This window comes from Melospiza georgiana, chromosome 1, assembly GCF_028018845.1.
Source record: "Melospiza georgiana isolate bMelGeo1 chromosome 1, bMelGeo1.pri, whole genome shotgun sequence".
Classification (NCBI taxonomy): Eukaryota; Metazoa; Chordata; class Aves; order Passeriformes; family Passerellidae; genus Melospiza; species Melospiza georgiana.
This window is the reverse complement of record NC_080430.1, coordinates 115,753,953-115,766,551: the sequence shown is the minus strand read 5'-3', so window position 1 is coordinate 115,766,551 and position 12,599 is coordinate 115,753,953. Positions and strand designations below refer to the sequence as shown.

Sequence of the window (12,599 nt, the reverse complement as noted above, 5' to 3'; positions counted from 1 at the left end):
ACTGACTGTAACCCCTGACTGGGAAATGCCATCCTGGAGGTATCAATGAGAACTGCACTTAACTCAGGTGTTTGCCACTGTCTCCTACGATTTTATAAAGCTTTAAAAATGTTCTTTTTTTCTGCTTTTCTCCTGGCAGTTTCTGACAACCTTCACCGGCTTTTTCTTCACTATGATGGCATTCCATATTTTCCTAGTTCCCATCTGATTAATCCTTCTGCTCAATGGATTTAAAGATGGTGTAGCAAAGAGTAGCAGTCAAGTGGCCAAGGTGAGCTGCTGTGGTGCTGGCACAATCAGCAGCTGAATGCTTCAGTGTGGTACAGGGGGAATATTCCCAAAAGAACCTCAGGATAGCAAAGAGAGCCCCCCAGGAACCCACAGCCCGAGGCACAGCAGGTGACAGGACACAGGGCCAGAACCAATGGTGGCCAAGCTCCCCCCATGTACAGAAGAGGCCCTGAGGGAGTGCAAGCAACCATGAGTGCCACAAACAGAGCTGGCAAAGACTGAGGGAAAGGTTAAGGTACTTACTGCCATCTTTGTCTCAGTCTCTAATAGTAAGACCAGTTGATCTTCCAGCCCCCTGAGATGTGAAACTGAGACAGGGAGCAGAATGAAGCCCCTACAATCCAAGGGGAAAGGACCAGCAACCTGCTACAGCACAGAGACACACATATGGGGCTGGATGGGATTCACCGAAGGGTACCTAGGGAGCTGGCAGAAGTGCTCCCCAAACCTCTTTCCATCATTTACAGGCGGTCCCAGCTAACTGGACAGGCCCCATTTGACTGGAAATTGGCAAATGTAGCATGAATCTACAAGAAGGGTTGGAAGGAGGATCCAGGGAACTACAGGCCTGTAGGGGCCTGAGTTAACTTATGTATTGTAAATATATGTATGGCAGTGAAAGATCTTTGTATTGTATTAGTGACCCTGCCCTGATTCTAGTTATTGTAAATGGGCAGCAGCTGTAGCCCATGGAGGTAGCTGAGATAAAAGGGGGCGGGGTGGTCAGGGAGAGCCTTGGAGAGGAGCCCTGACCGAGAAGCAACAACACCACTGCTGTGAAGATCTGCCATGAGAAAACCACCAAGAAGCTATGAGACTCAGGAAATATAATTATACAACAATATGAATACAACACAGGCCTGACCTATGTGCCAGGGAAGGTCATGGCACAGATCACCTCGAGTACCATCACACAGCACTCACACACTGGCTCAGCCATCATGGCCTTATGAAAGGCAGGTCCTGCCTGACCAACCTGGTCTTCTATGACAGAGTGACCTCTGTAGTGAATGAAGGAAAGGCTGTCAAATTTGGTAAGCTGGACTTTAAGAAAGCCTTTGATACAATTTCCCACAACACTGTCCTGGAGAAAGTGTCTGCTCATGGCTTCAATGAGTGCAGTCTTCTCTGGGTAAAATCTGACTGGATGGCCAGGCCCAGAGAGTGGTGGTGAATGGAGCTAAATCCAGCAGGTGGCTGGTCACTACTGGTGCTCCCCAGGGCTCAGCACTGGCTCCAGTCCTGTTTAATGTCTTTATTGATAATTTGGAGGAGGGGATCAAGGGCACCCTCAGTCAGTTTGCAGACACCACCAAGTTGGGTGAGGATCTTGATCTGCTGGAGGGCAGAAATCCTCTGCAAAGGGATCTGGACGGGCTGGATCCAAGGGCCAAGGCCAACTGCATGATGTACAGCGAGACCAAGTGCCAGGTCTTGCACTTGGGTCTCAAAACCCCATGCAATGCTATAGGACTGGGCAAGAGTGGCTGGAAAACCACCAAGGACCTGGAGACTCTGGTTGACAGCAGCTGAACATGAGCCAGTGCGTGCCCAGGTGGCCAAGGCAGCCAAAGGCATCCTGGCATGTATCAGAGATAGGGTGGCCAGCAGGACCAGGGCAATGATTGTCCCCCTGTACTCCGCACTGATGAGGCCACACCTTGAATTCTGTGTTCAGTTTTGGGCCCTTCTCTACAAGAAAGACATTGAGGCGCTGGAGTGTGTCCAGAGAATGGCAACGAAACTGGTGAAGGGTCTGGAGCAGAAATCCTAAGAGGAGCAGCTGATAGAACTGGGGGTATTTAGCCTGGAGGAAAGGAGGCTCAGGGAGACCTGATTGCTTTCTGTAACTGCCTTAAAGGAGGGAGGCTTGCGGGGGGGAATATTGGTTGCAACCAGATTGGGGTTGGTCTCTTCTCCCAGATGACAAACCACAGCATAAGAGGAAATGACTTGGAGTTGCACCAGGGGAGGTTTAGAATGGCTATATGAAAAAATTTCTTCAATGAAATTGTTGTCAAGAATTGGAACAGGCTGCCCAGGGAAACATGTAGCTAGGGACATGGTTCAGTGGTGGACTTAGCAGTGCTGGGTCAATGGCTGGACTTGATCTTAAAGGTCTCTTCCAACCTAAACAATTCTGTGATTCTATGATGACCAGATTGATTTAGTGTTCATTCCTGTATAACAATAACTTGGCCAACAGCCTGCCACTGTGATGAATACATTTGGATCAATGACATTTGCCACCTATTTAATCATTATGTCATGCATGCTTTCCATAAGTGAAAGTTTATCTTCAGTCACAAAATAGCAGCACTGTCAGTGTGGTGGGATGTGGACTTCACTGGCTTCCTACTTGTGACCTCAGGACACTGCCCCACATTCTGACTCTTTGTGTATCCTGGCACACATGGACTTTTTGCTGAATTTTTTTTTTTTAATTGTCAGTGCTTAATCTGTAAGTACTGAAACTGAGCACCAACAGTCACCTCTCACTGAAAATTTTTGTATGTTCTGCAGTTACCATGGCACCAACCTGAGCAGTTGATGTCTAAATATAGGGCAGGATAAAGAATATATATTTTCAAATACTAATAGAATGAAGCAAAAATTGTCAAAGAATTTAGTCCTTCTATAAAGTGGAATACTTAAAATACTGCCCAATTTCATAAAACCTAGATTAAAATACCTAAATATCAGTCATAACATATTCAGTGTACTTTACTGGTATTGATGGAACTGATCTGAAAAAAACCCACATTCTCAAAGAGGAAATTTTTGGATAACTCACAGACATATGACAGAGCATACAGCAAGTCTATCAAAGGCCATATAAAGAAGCATCAAGAATGACATTTGCTGAAAAAACACTGTGTGTCAGAAGCAACATGGAGATACTGAAAGGATTTTATACAACTGGGCCCTGGTTTTCCCAGAATGTCTGAACTGAGTATACTTGGTTCAAGAAAATGCTCATAAGCAGGTAACATCAATCAGGCTTAAACTGACTCATGAATCATGAATAAATACTGTTAGGATTTCAGGAAATCTGAAGATGTGTGCTGAGATTGCATTGTCTGTCCTCACAGCTTTTAGGGGAACATCAAACAAGGCATCAATGTCACAGCAATTTGAAAGACTATGGATCTTGCAGGACAAGTCCTCACACTCATTAGTATGAGCAGATCACCAGAATCTCAGCTCTCTACGGTGACAGCGCTGCCCTCTCAGGGGTGAGCTGCAGGGCCTTACTGGTGAATTAATAATATCATGCACATTACTTTACCTTCAAGTTCTCTGATGGTTTCACAGGTGTAAGGACTTTGGAAAGGCACAAAGAAACTTTTCAGATACAAGATGATAATTCACTCTTCTACTATCATATAACTTGGCTTGTGAAAATAAAAAACATGTTAAATGAGAGAAGAATATCTCCAATCCACTGCAAATTTTGCTGAATATTTAAACATTTCTATGTACTTCTGCATAGCTAAACTGTTGCTTGTAACAGCCCTGACATTCTGGGAGACTAACACCATATTTTGATATGATTTTGAACAGAAACACGGTTCCAGTTCACTAGCTGTTACAGTATAGTCAGGGGAAAAATTATTGCAAGGAAAAGCACATTTTAAAATGTCAGAACAACTGTTAAGATTCCGAATGCAAATTCTGCCTGTTATACTCCAAATCCCCTAAACCACCAAGTGCAGAATCTCTGACTGCAGGGGTGCTTGGCTCAATATGTGATTGGGCTGGTGTAGAAAGAGACATTCTACACTTGAGAGTCTTTTTGGAGATTACTTTTAAAGGCAAGAAAACATTGGGAAACTTCCAAAACATATAATGAACAAATACTGCTACATAGGCATGAGCCTTTCTTGCAGAATAATTTTTTACTTTTCAATTAACCAAATACCTTTATTTTCACTGAATAATGAGTGAATCAAGACTTTTATATGTTTCTCTATTACTTATCTGAAAGCAATTTCTTCTTAGAGCCCTAAAATCCTCCTGTGCTTATACCTACATTTAGAGATATAAGGCTACTGTGTTATATTCACACACTGCTCCTATAAAATGTCAAATAAATAATGAAAAGATGGCTACATGCCAGATCTGCATCTTACTCTGTAAGAGAGAAAAATTCTGAGCTATACTGAAGTAGATGCTAATACTATAAAACTACCCTTCAAGGTTATAAATCTTTGTGGCTCACTTCTGCTTTCTTAGTCAACATTTCTACATGTACATCCCTGGTCCCTCTTCATTAAAAACTACCAGTCTAGAAGTCAGACTACTCACTTGTGGGACTATGATTTAAGGAGGAACCTAGTAAAACTTATATTAAACTAACTTTACTTCATGAGGACAAAAGGACTGCAGCTCTAAAATTCAGTTAAATCAGCTTATCAGTAAACCCTGACCTGAACTCCAGCATTAAGGAAGACAAATGTGACTTTATCAAAACTGAGTAGCCTCATCCACAGTATTTAATCCCTTAAATAACAAAGACTTAAACTCTCCAATTTTCTTATGAATAAGTATTTCAAGTAGCTGAAATCCAGAAATATAATACCCACTTTCAATTGACACTGAATTGAAGAGGCTAGGGGTAGTTAGGAACTGAGCCCCTCCTAATCACATGTGCCATGTCTGCTTTGGCTATCGGTCTAGGCTGATTTGGAAGCTTGCATCCTTGAAGAAACTCTCATTTTCTTGGCCGCCAACACCAACAGATTAAAATAACTTACTGGTTGCAAGACACCGGTGGATTTTTTCTAAACTTCAACTATTCCAACCCAATTCTTCTGTAATAGATATTTGTTTTAAAATATTTTAAAATTTGTTTCAATCCTCAAATTTGTTTCCAAAAAAGAGCCAGAGTAAGTACAAGCAATTTATTTATTCCATGTTCAAAATAACTTGTTATCTTTTCAGCTGAAAATTTCACTCCCTCTGTCCAGAGTTTCTGACAGGCACAAGGTTTCACATCAAAACCATGTATTTTTCTGTAAATCTACCCAGCACATTCCCTCCAATTTCTGCTTATACTGACAATGCATCAAGGAAAAGCATCCCCGGCAGCAATATTGGACTTTGACTGGTCTATGTCTATGAGCTACAAGACTCACTCCTGCACAGTGAACGAAGGACCCTCCTGGAACACCAAAGAAAACTATGGACAGTACTGTCTGACAGCCTGGAGAGAGGCCAAGAGCCAGACTGAGGAGCAGACAGTAGAAATAAGAGAAGGGTGCCATAGTCTGAAGAGTGGCATGGGCAGAAAAGAGGTATTAAAATTTGGATGTAAAATTGAATATGAAAGCACTTGCTCTAGCCACTTTATCAGCTGTCAATGCTGCTAGCATCAGCTGCATAAGGATCGGTATTTCCCACATAAGGTTGAGATAAACAAACACTTAATCACAGAGTGTTGTAAACTGAATTTGTAGACTTCCCTATTCCCACTAAATCCACAGTGATTGGACTGGATTCTAAAAGTGAAAAATATCGTGCAGAACTCATAAGTATACCTTTCCTTTAGTGAAATTTTCATCTCCTTTTCTAATTAACTTTCTTCTGCCAGTATCTCCCAAGGAGCCTTGCAGCATGATGTACACATCTGCATCTGTTCTTGACCCAGGGATAGCTCCCGTGGTGATGTAGAGAACATAGATTTTCACTGTTGGGAAAAAGAGAGCAAAGGTTTATCAAGCCTAAACCAGTTGAAATATATGTTATTTAATCAATTACTTCTATTATATTTTCATTTTTCATCCTATCTGGAGTGATCAGAGGACCAAAATAGAGTGTAATGCTTGTAAAAGCACATAGATGCATTGTAATTAGAATTTAAGAGCAACTATTATGAAGAATAATAAGCTAAATAATTTGAGTGGGCCTGAAACACAGGCAGAAGAGGAAAAAAATAAACACATAACAGGTTGGTATAAAAGCATGTAAATAATACTCTTATCACCTCTTGCATGCATTTAAATACATGACACTCCAATGAAAAAGTTTCTAGGCCATGGATGATACTAAATCACTGAACAAGTGCATCTATGCTCAGAGACTCATGAGTTCAAATGAAGCTGGATTCTGTCAGGAAGAAAGCAATTTTTGTATTTTCTCTGGATCATGGTCCAGTCGGTGGCTGTTCACTCTGCACTGCACCAGTTGAGTTACTGGCCTCCGGAGAGGAGATGACACGTGAGAGAACACACAGTGTGAACACACAACCCTTCAGCTGAGCACTCCTTGAAAGGCTGCTTATGTGAAATACCTGCTTGCACTCCCAGAGAAATGCATAACACTGTGGTGATGTGGTCCCTAAGCCCAGAAAGAGATCACATCCCCAAAACATTCAATTCAAAAGGAGAAAAAAATGTGCGAAGAGGTAAAGAAAAACTATCTGTCCTCACATTAAATGCTCCTCAGAAAAAGCAGCAGCATTTTTAAAGGTTTAAATATCTATGTTCTTCCATAAAGAAATAAATCTAAAAAGTATTTAAAAGTAAAGAATTTGTTCAATGAATTTCCCATCAATACTTTCTCAAATTCACATTTAAGAAGTTTCTGTCTAAGTGCTTTGTTTAATCCTAACTTTAGAAGCACAGCAAAAGAGGCAAGAATATACAGATTACTTCTGTGCTTGATCTAAACCCTTTACTTCTGGAGTAGCCTATGATATTATCATGGTAGAATATTCATTTAGGATAAGAGTTCTTCTATTCTTCTCTAACTTTAGTTATAGAACCTCATAAAAAACACAGAACAAACTAAACATATCCAGTCTTGAGGGGACCAAGGCACAGCTCTGATGGAATTGGATGACATACAACTGCTAGGTCGCAGTTTGAAAAGAAAGCCTGCAATTCTAGGGACACAAACAACAAGAGATCTGTTTGGGGTGGAGAGGGGCACGCAGCTCCTTCTTGCCTGAAATTACAGCACAAGACTTATCTCTTCTGTACTTCCCTTGCTCACACTGTGAGTGAACCAGATCATATTATTAAGAAAAAGCTAAACTCTGAGCACTGTTCAAAACCATTTTAGGAGTTTCAGTGCCATATGCTTGCTCTTTTATGTGTCACAAACTGATACCAATCAGACTTGAGTGCACAATGCTCAGCTTTAGGGTGTAAGATATTGGTTTTAAACACTGGACTGGACCTAGCCATGGTGGAAATTAACAGAAAATATCTGCAAAAACCTTTGGACTGCTCTGAAAATTGGACATCATCACTGACCAAATCTTTCCCAGTGTTTCAAATTTGTGACAAACCTGCTGGAAAAGGAGACCCAGCTGTGAGAACTGGAAGCTCAGTCACTCTTCCTCCTTCTTCATCGACAAAGTTATGACAAAATGGGAATTCTAGAACATTTTTAGATTCTCTGTGTTGAAGCTTTACCTTATCAAAGAAATAAAAAGAAATGACTTTGACATCTGTTGTGCTCTAATGCAAACTATAGCTAAAGACAAACTATTAAACAGCTATGACACATCATTTTAAAATTTAAAAATAAGGGGAAATAAATTTTTCTTAAATGCTTTTGAAAACAGCCTTTCAAATGAGAAGGAATAAATATCTTTCCCAATTAAAGGTAATTAAAGTGTTGTCAACATTACTGCTGCAGAGACTGCAGTGAAGAAAAAAATATATTTTAAATTGTTCAAAAAGTTTCCTTTATGTAACCTATTAATCCAGCATATGGAAAAAAAAGAAGTGTTGATATGGGCAAATTTCAGCTTGTGAGAAATGTCAATATGCCACAATATTTTTCAGTGCAGAATGTTTTCTTATTCTAAGTAACAGGAGAAAGAAAAAGAAATGTTTCTGGAAAAAACTGAAATACAGAAATTAAGAATGCTTTCTGACATGTATATATATTTGTATGTATATACCAGTACATATGTATCATTTGAATATACAGAGTTTGATAGTAATTTCAATCTCCATGAAATTCTGTGTATAAACTAAGAAAATGGTGATCCTGAGCTAAGAAGCTTATTCTTTCTGTAAGAAAGCATGTTTTAATAATATCTTACAGTATGGTACTACCAGCTACACTGAGATAAATTCCCATTTTCTAAACTATTTAAACCCAGACCAGAGAACATATTTGAAAGTACTTTGTAGGAAGTAACCCTGAGTTAAAAAGGGCATTTTAATTCACTCCTTTCAATTCTTCATGATGTAATTCAGTAAAAAGTCCAAACCTTTAAGCCAGTAAGCAAAACCAGCTTTGATTAGGAATTGTCATTGGGAGATGGTAGCATTGTTTTGTCTTCAAAAGACTTTTAGTATTTTTCATTATGACAGACAAAAGAGTTTTTAAAATGCACTGTGAAGAATAATGCTAGCACAATTTTCCTTTCATAATAATATCTATATTCCTGAACAGTTTATTGAAACTCAGATTTCATTTACTGTGTTTTATTTCTTCAAGAAGTGTTTTATTTTTTCAAAAAAGAAGCAAGAATGAAGATATTAGCTAATACATGCTGCAGAAATAAGGCATATCTTAATTAATTTTGTTCTAGGCATTATTTTCTATTTCCATTTCTTCAAAAATCAGGATTATTATTTTGTAGTTATGGCTATAAGAATGAAGTCTGAATCTAAATATGGAATTCAACCAACTACACCTGCATTTACTTTTAATAGAAGGCAGAAATCTCAGACTCTCTGGAGGTACAATCTTGTAAAATCAAAACAAAATAGCACAGAAATGACCATGGTGATTCTAACCAGCAGTGTAAATACGCTGCTAAGCTATCTTTAATAACAGATATTATCCACAACCTCCTATACCAACCTAGTTATTTTATACAAGGATTCAGCCAGTCCTGCTATAAAAACTATGGAATAAGAAGAAATGTCTCCCTAAAACCCACATAATTGGCATGTATCCTAAAGCAGGGAAATTTATAATTTCTTTCTCTACCTCTTCCTACCTAAGGTAAGGATGCATCTTTTCCTTATTTATATAAATTTGCTGATTTCTCTTAAACTGAGCTTTCAGTGATTGTTCTGAGCTAATGAAATAAAGCAGACTAATAGATGTCACTGTTTTCAACTCCCAGGTTTCTGTTCTGAAATTTTTGCTGTGATTTACTGTCTCCTACAATACTTCAGAAGCAGTCTTAATTTTGATAAATTTGTTGGATGACTACTTCATCTGGCTATGAAGATGAAATTAACAACCTGCCTACCATTTAAATGTCAGAGAGTTCAGCTCAGTAATACCATGTATTGGAAAGGAAAATTATTTTTTCTCCAATTTTTAATAAGAACAAAATAGAAACATTAATGGACAAAAAGCATGTCTGCAATTTTAAAGAAGATTAATCTTTCCTTTAGAATTGTTTTTATTTTTCCAGCAGAAGAAGATGAAGATATTTTTTGTATAGAGAAATGCCACTGCAATTTCAGTGTGATGTCAGGTTTTAGCTAGATATCAGAAGAAAGATTGTCACTTTTGCTATTCACTTCTTTTTTTCACATGCCAACTTAAAAGGCAGATAGTTTCATCAAAATGCATTTCTAGTGTCTGACTTAATTATTTGCCATGGATCACTGACTCTACAACATGTAACAGCCAATTTGGAGATATGTAAACACTGCAATGTATGCCAGTGAGTACAGTTCTGAAAAGGCATCACTGATGTGCTAAAGATGATAGCACATCTGTATGTATGGCTGTCCAGAAATCCATCCGGGTTCACAAGATTTTTATTATCCATAGCTATCATAGTGTTTTGAGCAGTCTCTGAAGATAGCTCTCTACAACGGTTGCAGCTTCTGTAAATTAAAAATTTAGCAATCTCAGACAGGACTGAAAACTGGAAGAAATAACAATAGAATATGGAAAGAAAAAATATATATATACAATAGAGACACAATAAATAATTGCTTTAAGTTTGAGTTTTTACCTCACGGCAATGCCAAGTCTCTCCTTCTCCAGCTTCTTCAATTTCTAGGCGAACTTTGAATATAGTATTAAATTTCTTACTTAGTTCAATAGAAGTCTCATAAATCTGCTCTTTTTTAAGGGATCCTTTGGGGAATGTGACTGAAGTGCAAGTTCCTTTTTCACCACATACAGTCAGGGACATTTTAGGGTTCATGGAACTAGAAGAAATATCACTTGTTGTGACATGGATATCCCAAGTCCCTGTTGAAATAAAACAGCAGTAAAAAAATCAGGTTTGCTGAATATCCAAAATAATACATCAGTTTGTAAGAGGCTGAGTTAGTGAGGGACTAGCAGCCCATTCCCACCTTTGTACTGAGCTCAAATACTGGCACATGACAGGTTAACTCCCTGTTATTGATTTAGTCAAAAGCAAACCTGGACATCAGTCCTTCCATAGCGGTAGCTGATACTTTAGAGATGGGCCAGTCCAGAGCAACGTGCAGATGAGACTGTGAGTTCCACATTAGAGACTTGGGAAGAGCCATGACAATCTGTTGATTTCTCCCCCTGCCCCTTATAAATATCTCCTGATGATTTTAAATCACTAGTCACCAGCAGCATATTTTTTACAAGATACTACTGGCCTTTGGTCAGGGAATATTTTAATTTTAACTTTTTGGGGATTTACTTAAATGAACATGTTAAAATATGCTCCATACATACTATAAGAATATGGGTGGTGAGATAAACTGGTCCAGTGCTTGAAAAGGAGTATTTTTATCACATCTCACCACAATTATCACAACAGAAAAGTAAAAAACTTTATCCATTTCTTCTGTGAAGAAATAATGTTTGCTGAGAGATTAAAAATAGTCCTATATAGTATCACATAGATTTGTTCTACTTTAGGGACTCAGGAAAGACTCCAGGAGAATTTTTGCTAGGTCTTTTTGAAGCATTTAGTCACTTAAGCACTGGAGATGAATTGACAGATCCCTGAAGGCTCAGAAACACTGCAGTCTGCTGTCAGGTAGGTTCCTAAGTAATTTTGGCAACTTTATATGGAACAGATATTTGGTTAAAATTTCAATCAACAAGACAGTTTTGAAGATCAGAAACTTCATCCAAAAAAATCTCACTGATTTAGCTGGCTTTAATATTTTAATTCATGTTAATAGCATATATGGAAAATTCAGGGTTATCAAAGTCATGGTTTCAATTTTAAAAAATTGAAAATCAGAATTTTTGATCACCTAGGCTACTGCAGAATTGAGTAGGATTTTTTTTTAATAGCATGATTTTGCTCTGTTTATGCAAATTGAGACAAAGTGATAATTTCAAATAGCGATTTTGTAAAACAGGTTGTTTTACTTTGAATAATGGAATCAGACACTCCTGGAGTTTATGTCCATAAACTCCAGCTTCCTACCTCAGCTTCAGAATGTTCAGTAACCACAACAGGAAAGTCTTTGTCTCCTACTATAACTAATGCAAATAAAGCTTTATTGCTTTAGATCAGGTGAGGATCTGTGCCATAAATCCCACACTTGTTGACATAAAAATTTAGCACTCACCATCTGTAAAATCATCTAAAATAACTTTAGTGTTATGACTTCATGAATAATCCTAAATCTATTTTCATGCCTATGAACATTAAATGTAAATGAAACCAATGATATCTGTGAAAAAAAGGAAGTCAAATGAAAATTTATCACATCCCACGTGACATAATCTAGGGTATTTTGCCCCTTTAGTACTATAATACTTGGCCTTAAAATATCAATATATAGGTAGCTGGAATCTGTACATTCCAGTCCAGGAATGTATAGATTCCAGTCCAGGACTCTGTCAGTTGGATAGTACAGTGCCATAGGCTGCTATAGCACATAAATTAAATTGTATCATTTCTGATAAATTTGTTAAGATTCAATTTAAAAGCAGCTTCCTTCCTTCTCCTTAGTTAAGTATAAAGCAGTGATCTGCGTTTGCAGGGCCTCATTTTGGTAGAAGAGGGGATTCAGGGATGGCTTTTGTGAGAAGCCACTGGAAGCTCCCTCTGTGCAGCAGAGCCAATGCCTGCTTGCTCCAAGACAGACCCACCCCTGGCCAAGGCTGACCCATCAGTGACGGTGAGAGCACCTCTGGGATAAGGTATTTAAGAAAGTGAGGCAGAAAGACCTGCACAATTGTAACTGGGGAAGAGTAGGAAAATGCAAGAGAAACAATTCTGAAGGTCCTCAGGTCATTGCAGAAAGAGGGTGAGCAGAGATTCCCCTGCAGCCCATGGTGAACACCATTATGAGGCAGCTGTGTCCCTGTGCCCCATGGAAGTCCACAGCGGACCAGAGATCCATCTACAGTCCATGGGGGATCCCATG

At 38.7% G+C, this 12,599-nt stretch overlaps 1 protein-coding gene across 1 annotated transcript in view; it reads right to left on the bottom strand.

The window, feature by feature from the left end:
• RP1 (RP1 axonemal microtubule associated) overlaps positions 1–12,599 on the bottom strand; it is a 164,839-nt gene that overhangs the window by 24,055 nt on the left and 128,185 nt on the right. The window contains 3 exon segments of the mRNA XM_058025257.1: positions 5,832–5,980; positions 7,586–7,712; positions 10,238–10,479. Of these exon segments, the coding sequence (XP_057881240.1) occupies positions 5,832–5,980; positions 7,586–7,712; positions 10,238–10,479 (518 nt within the window).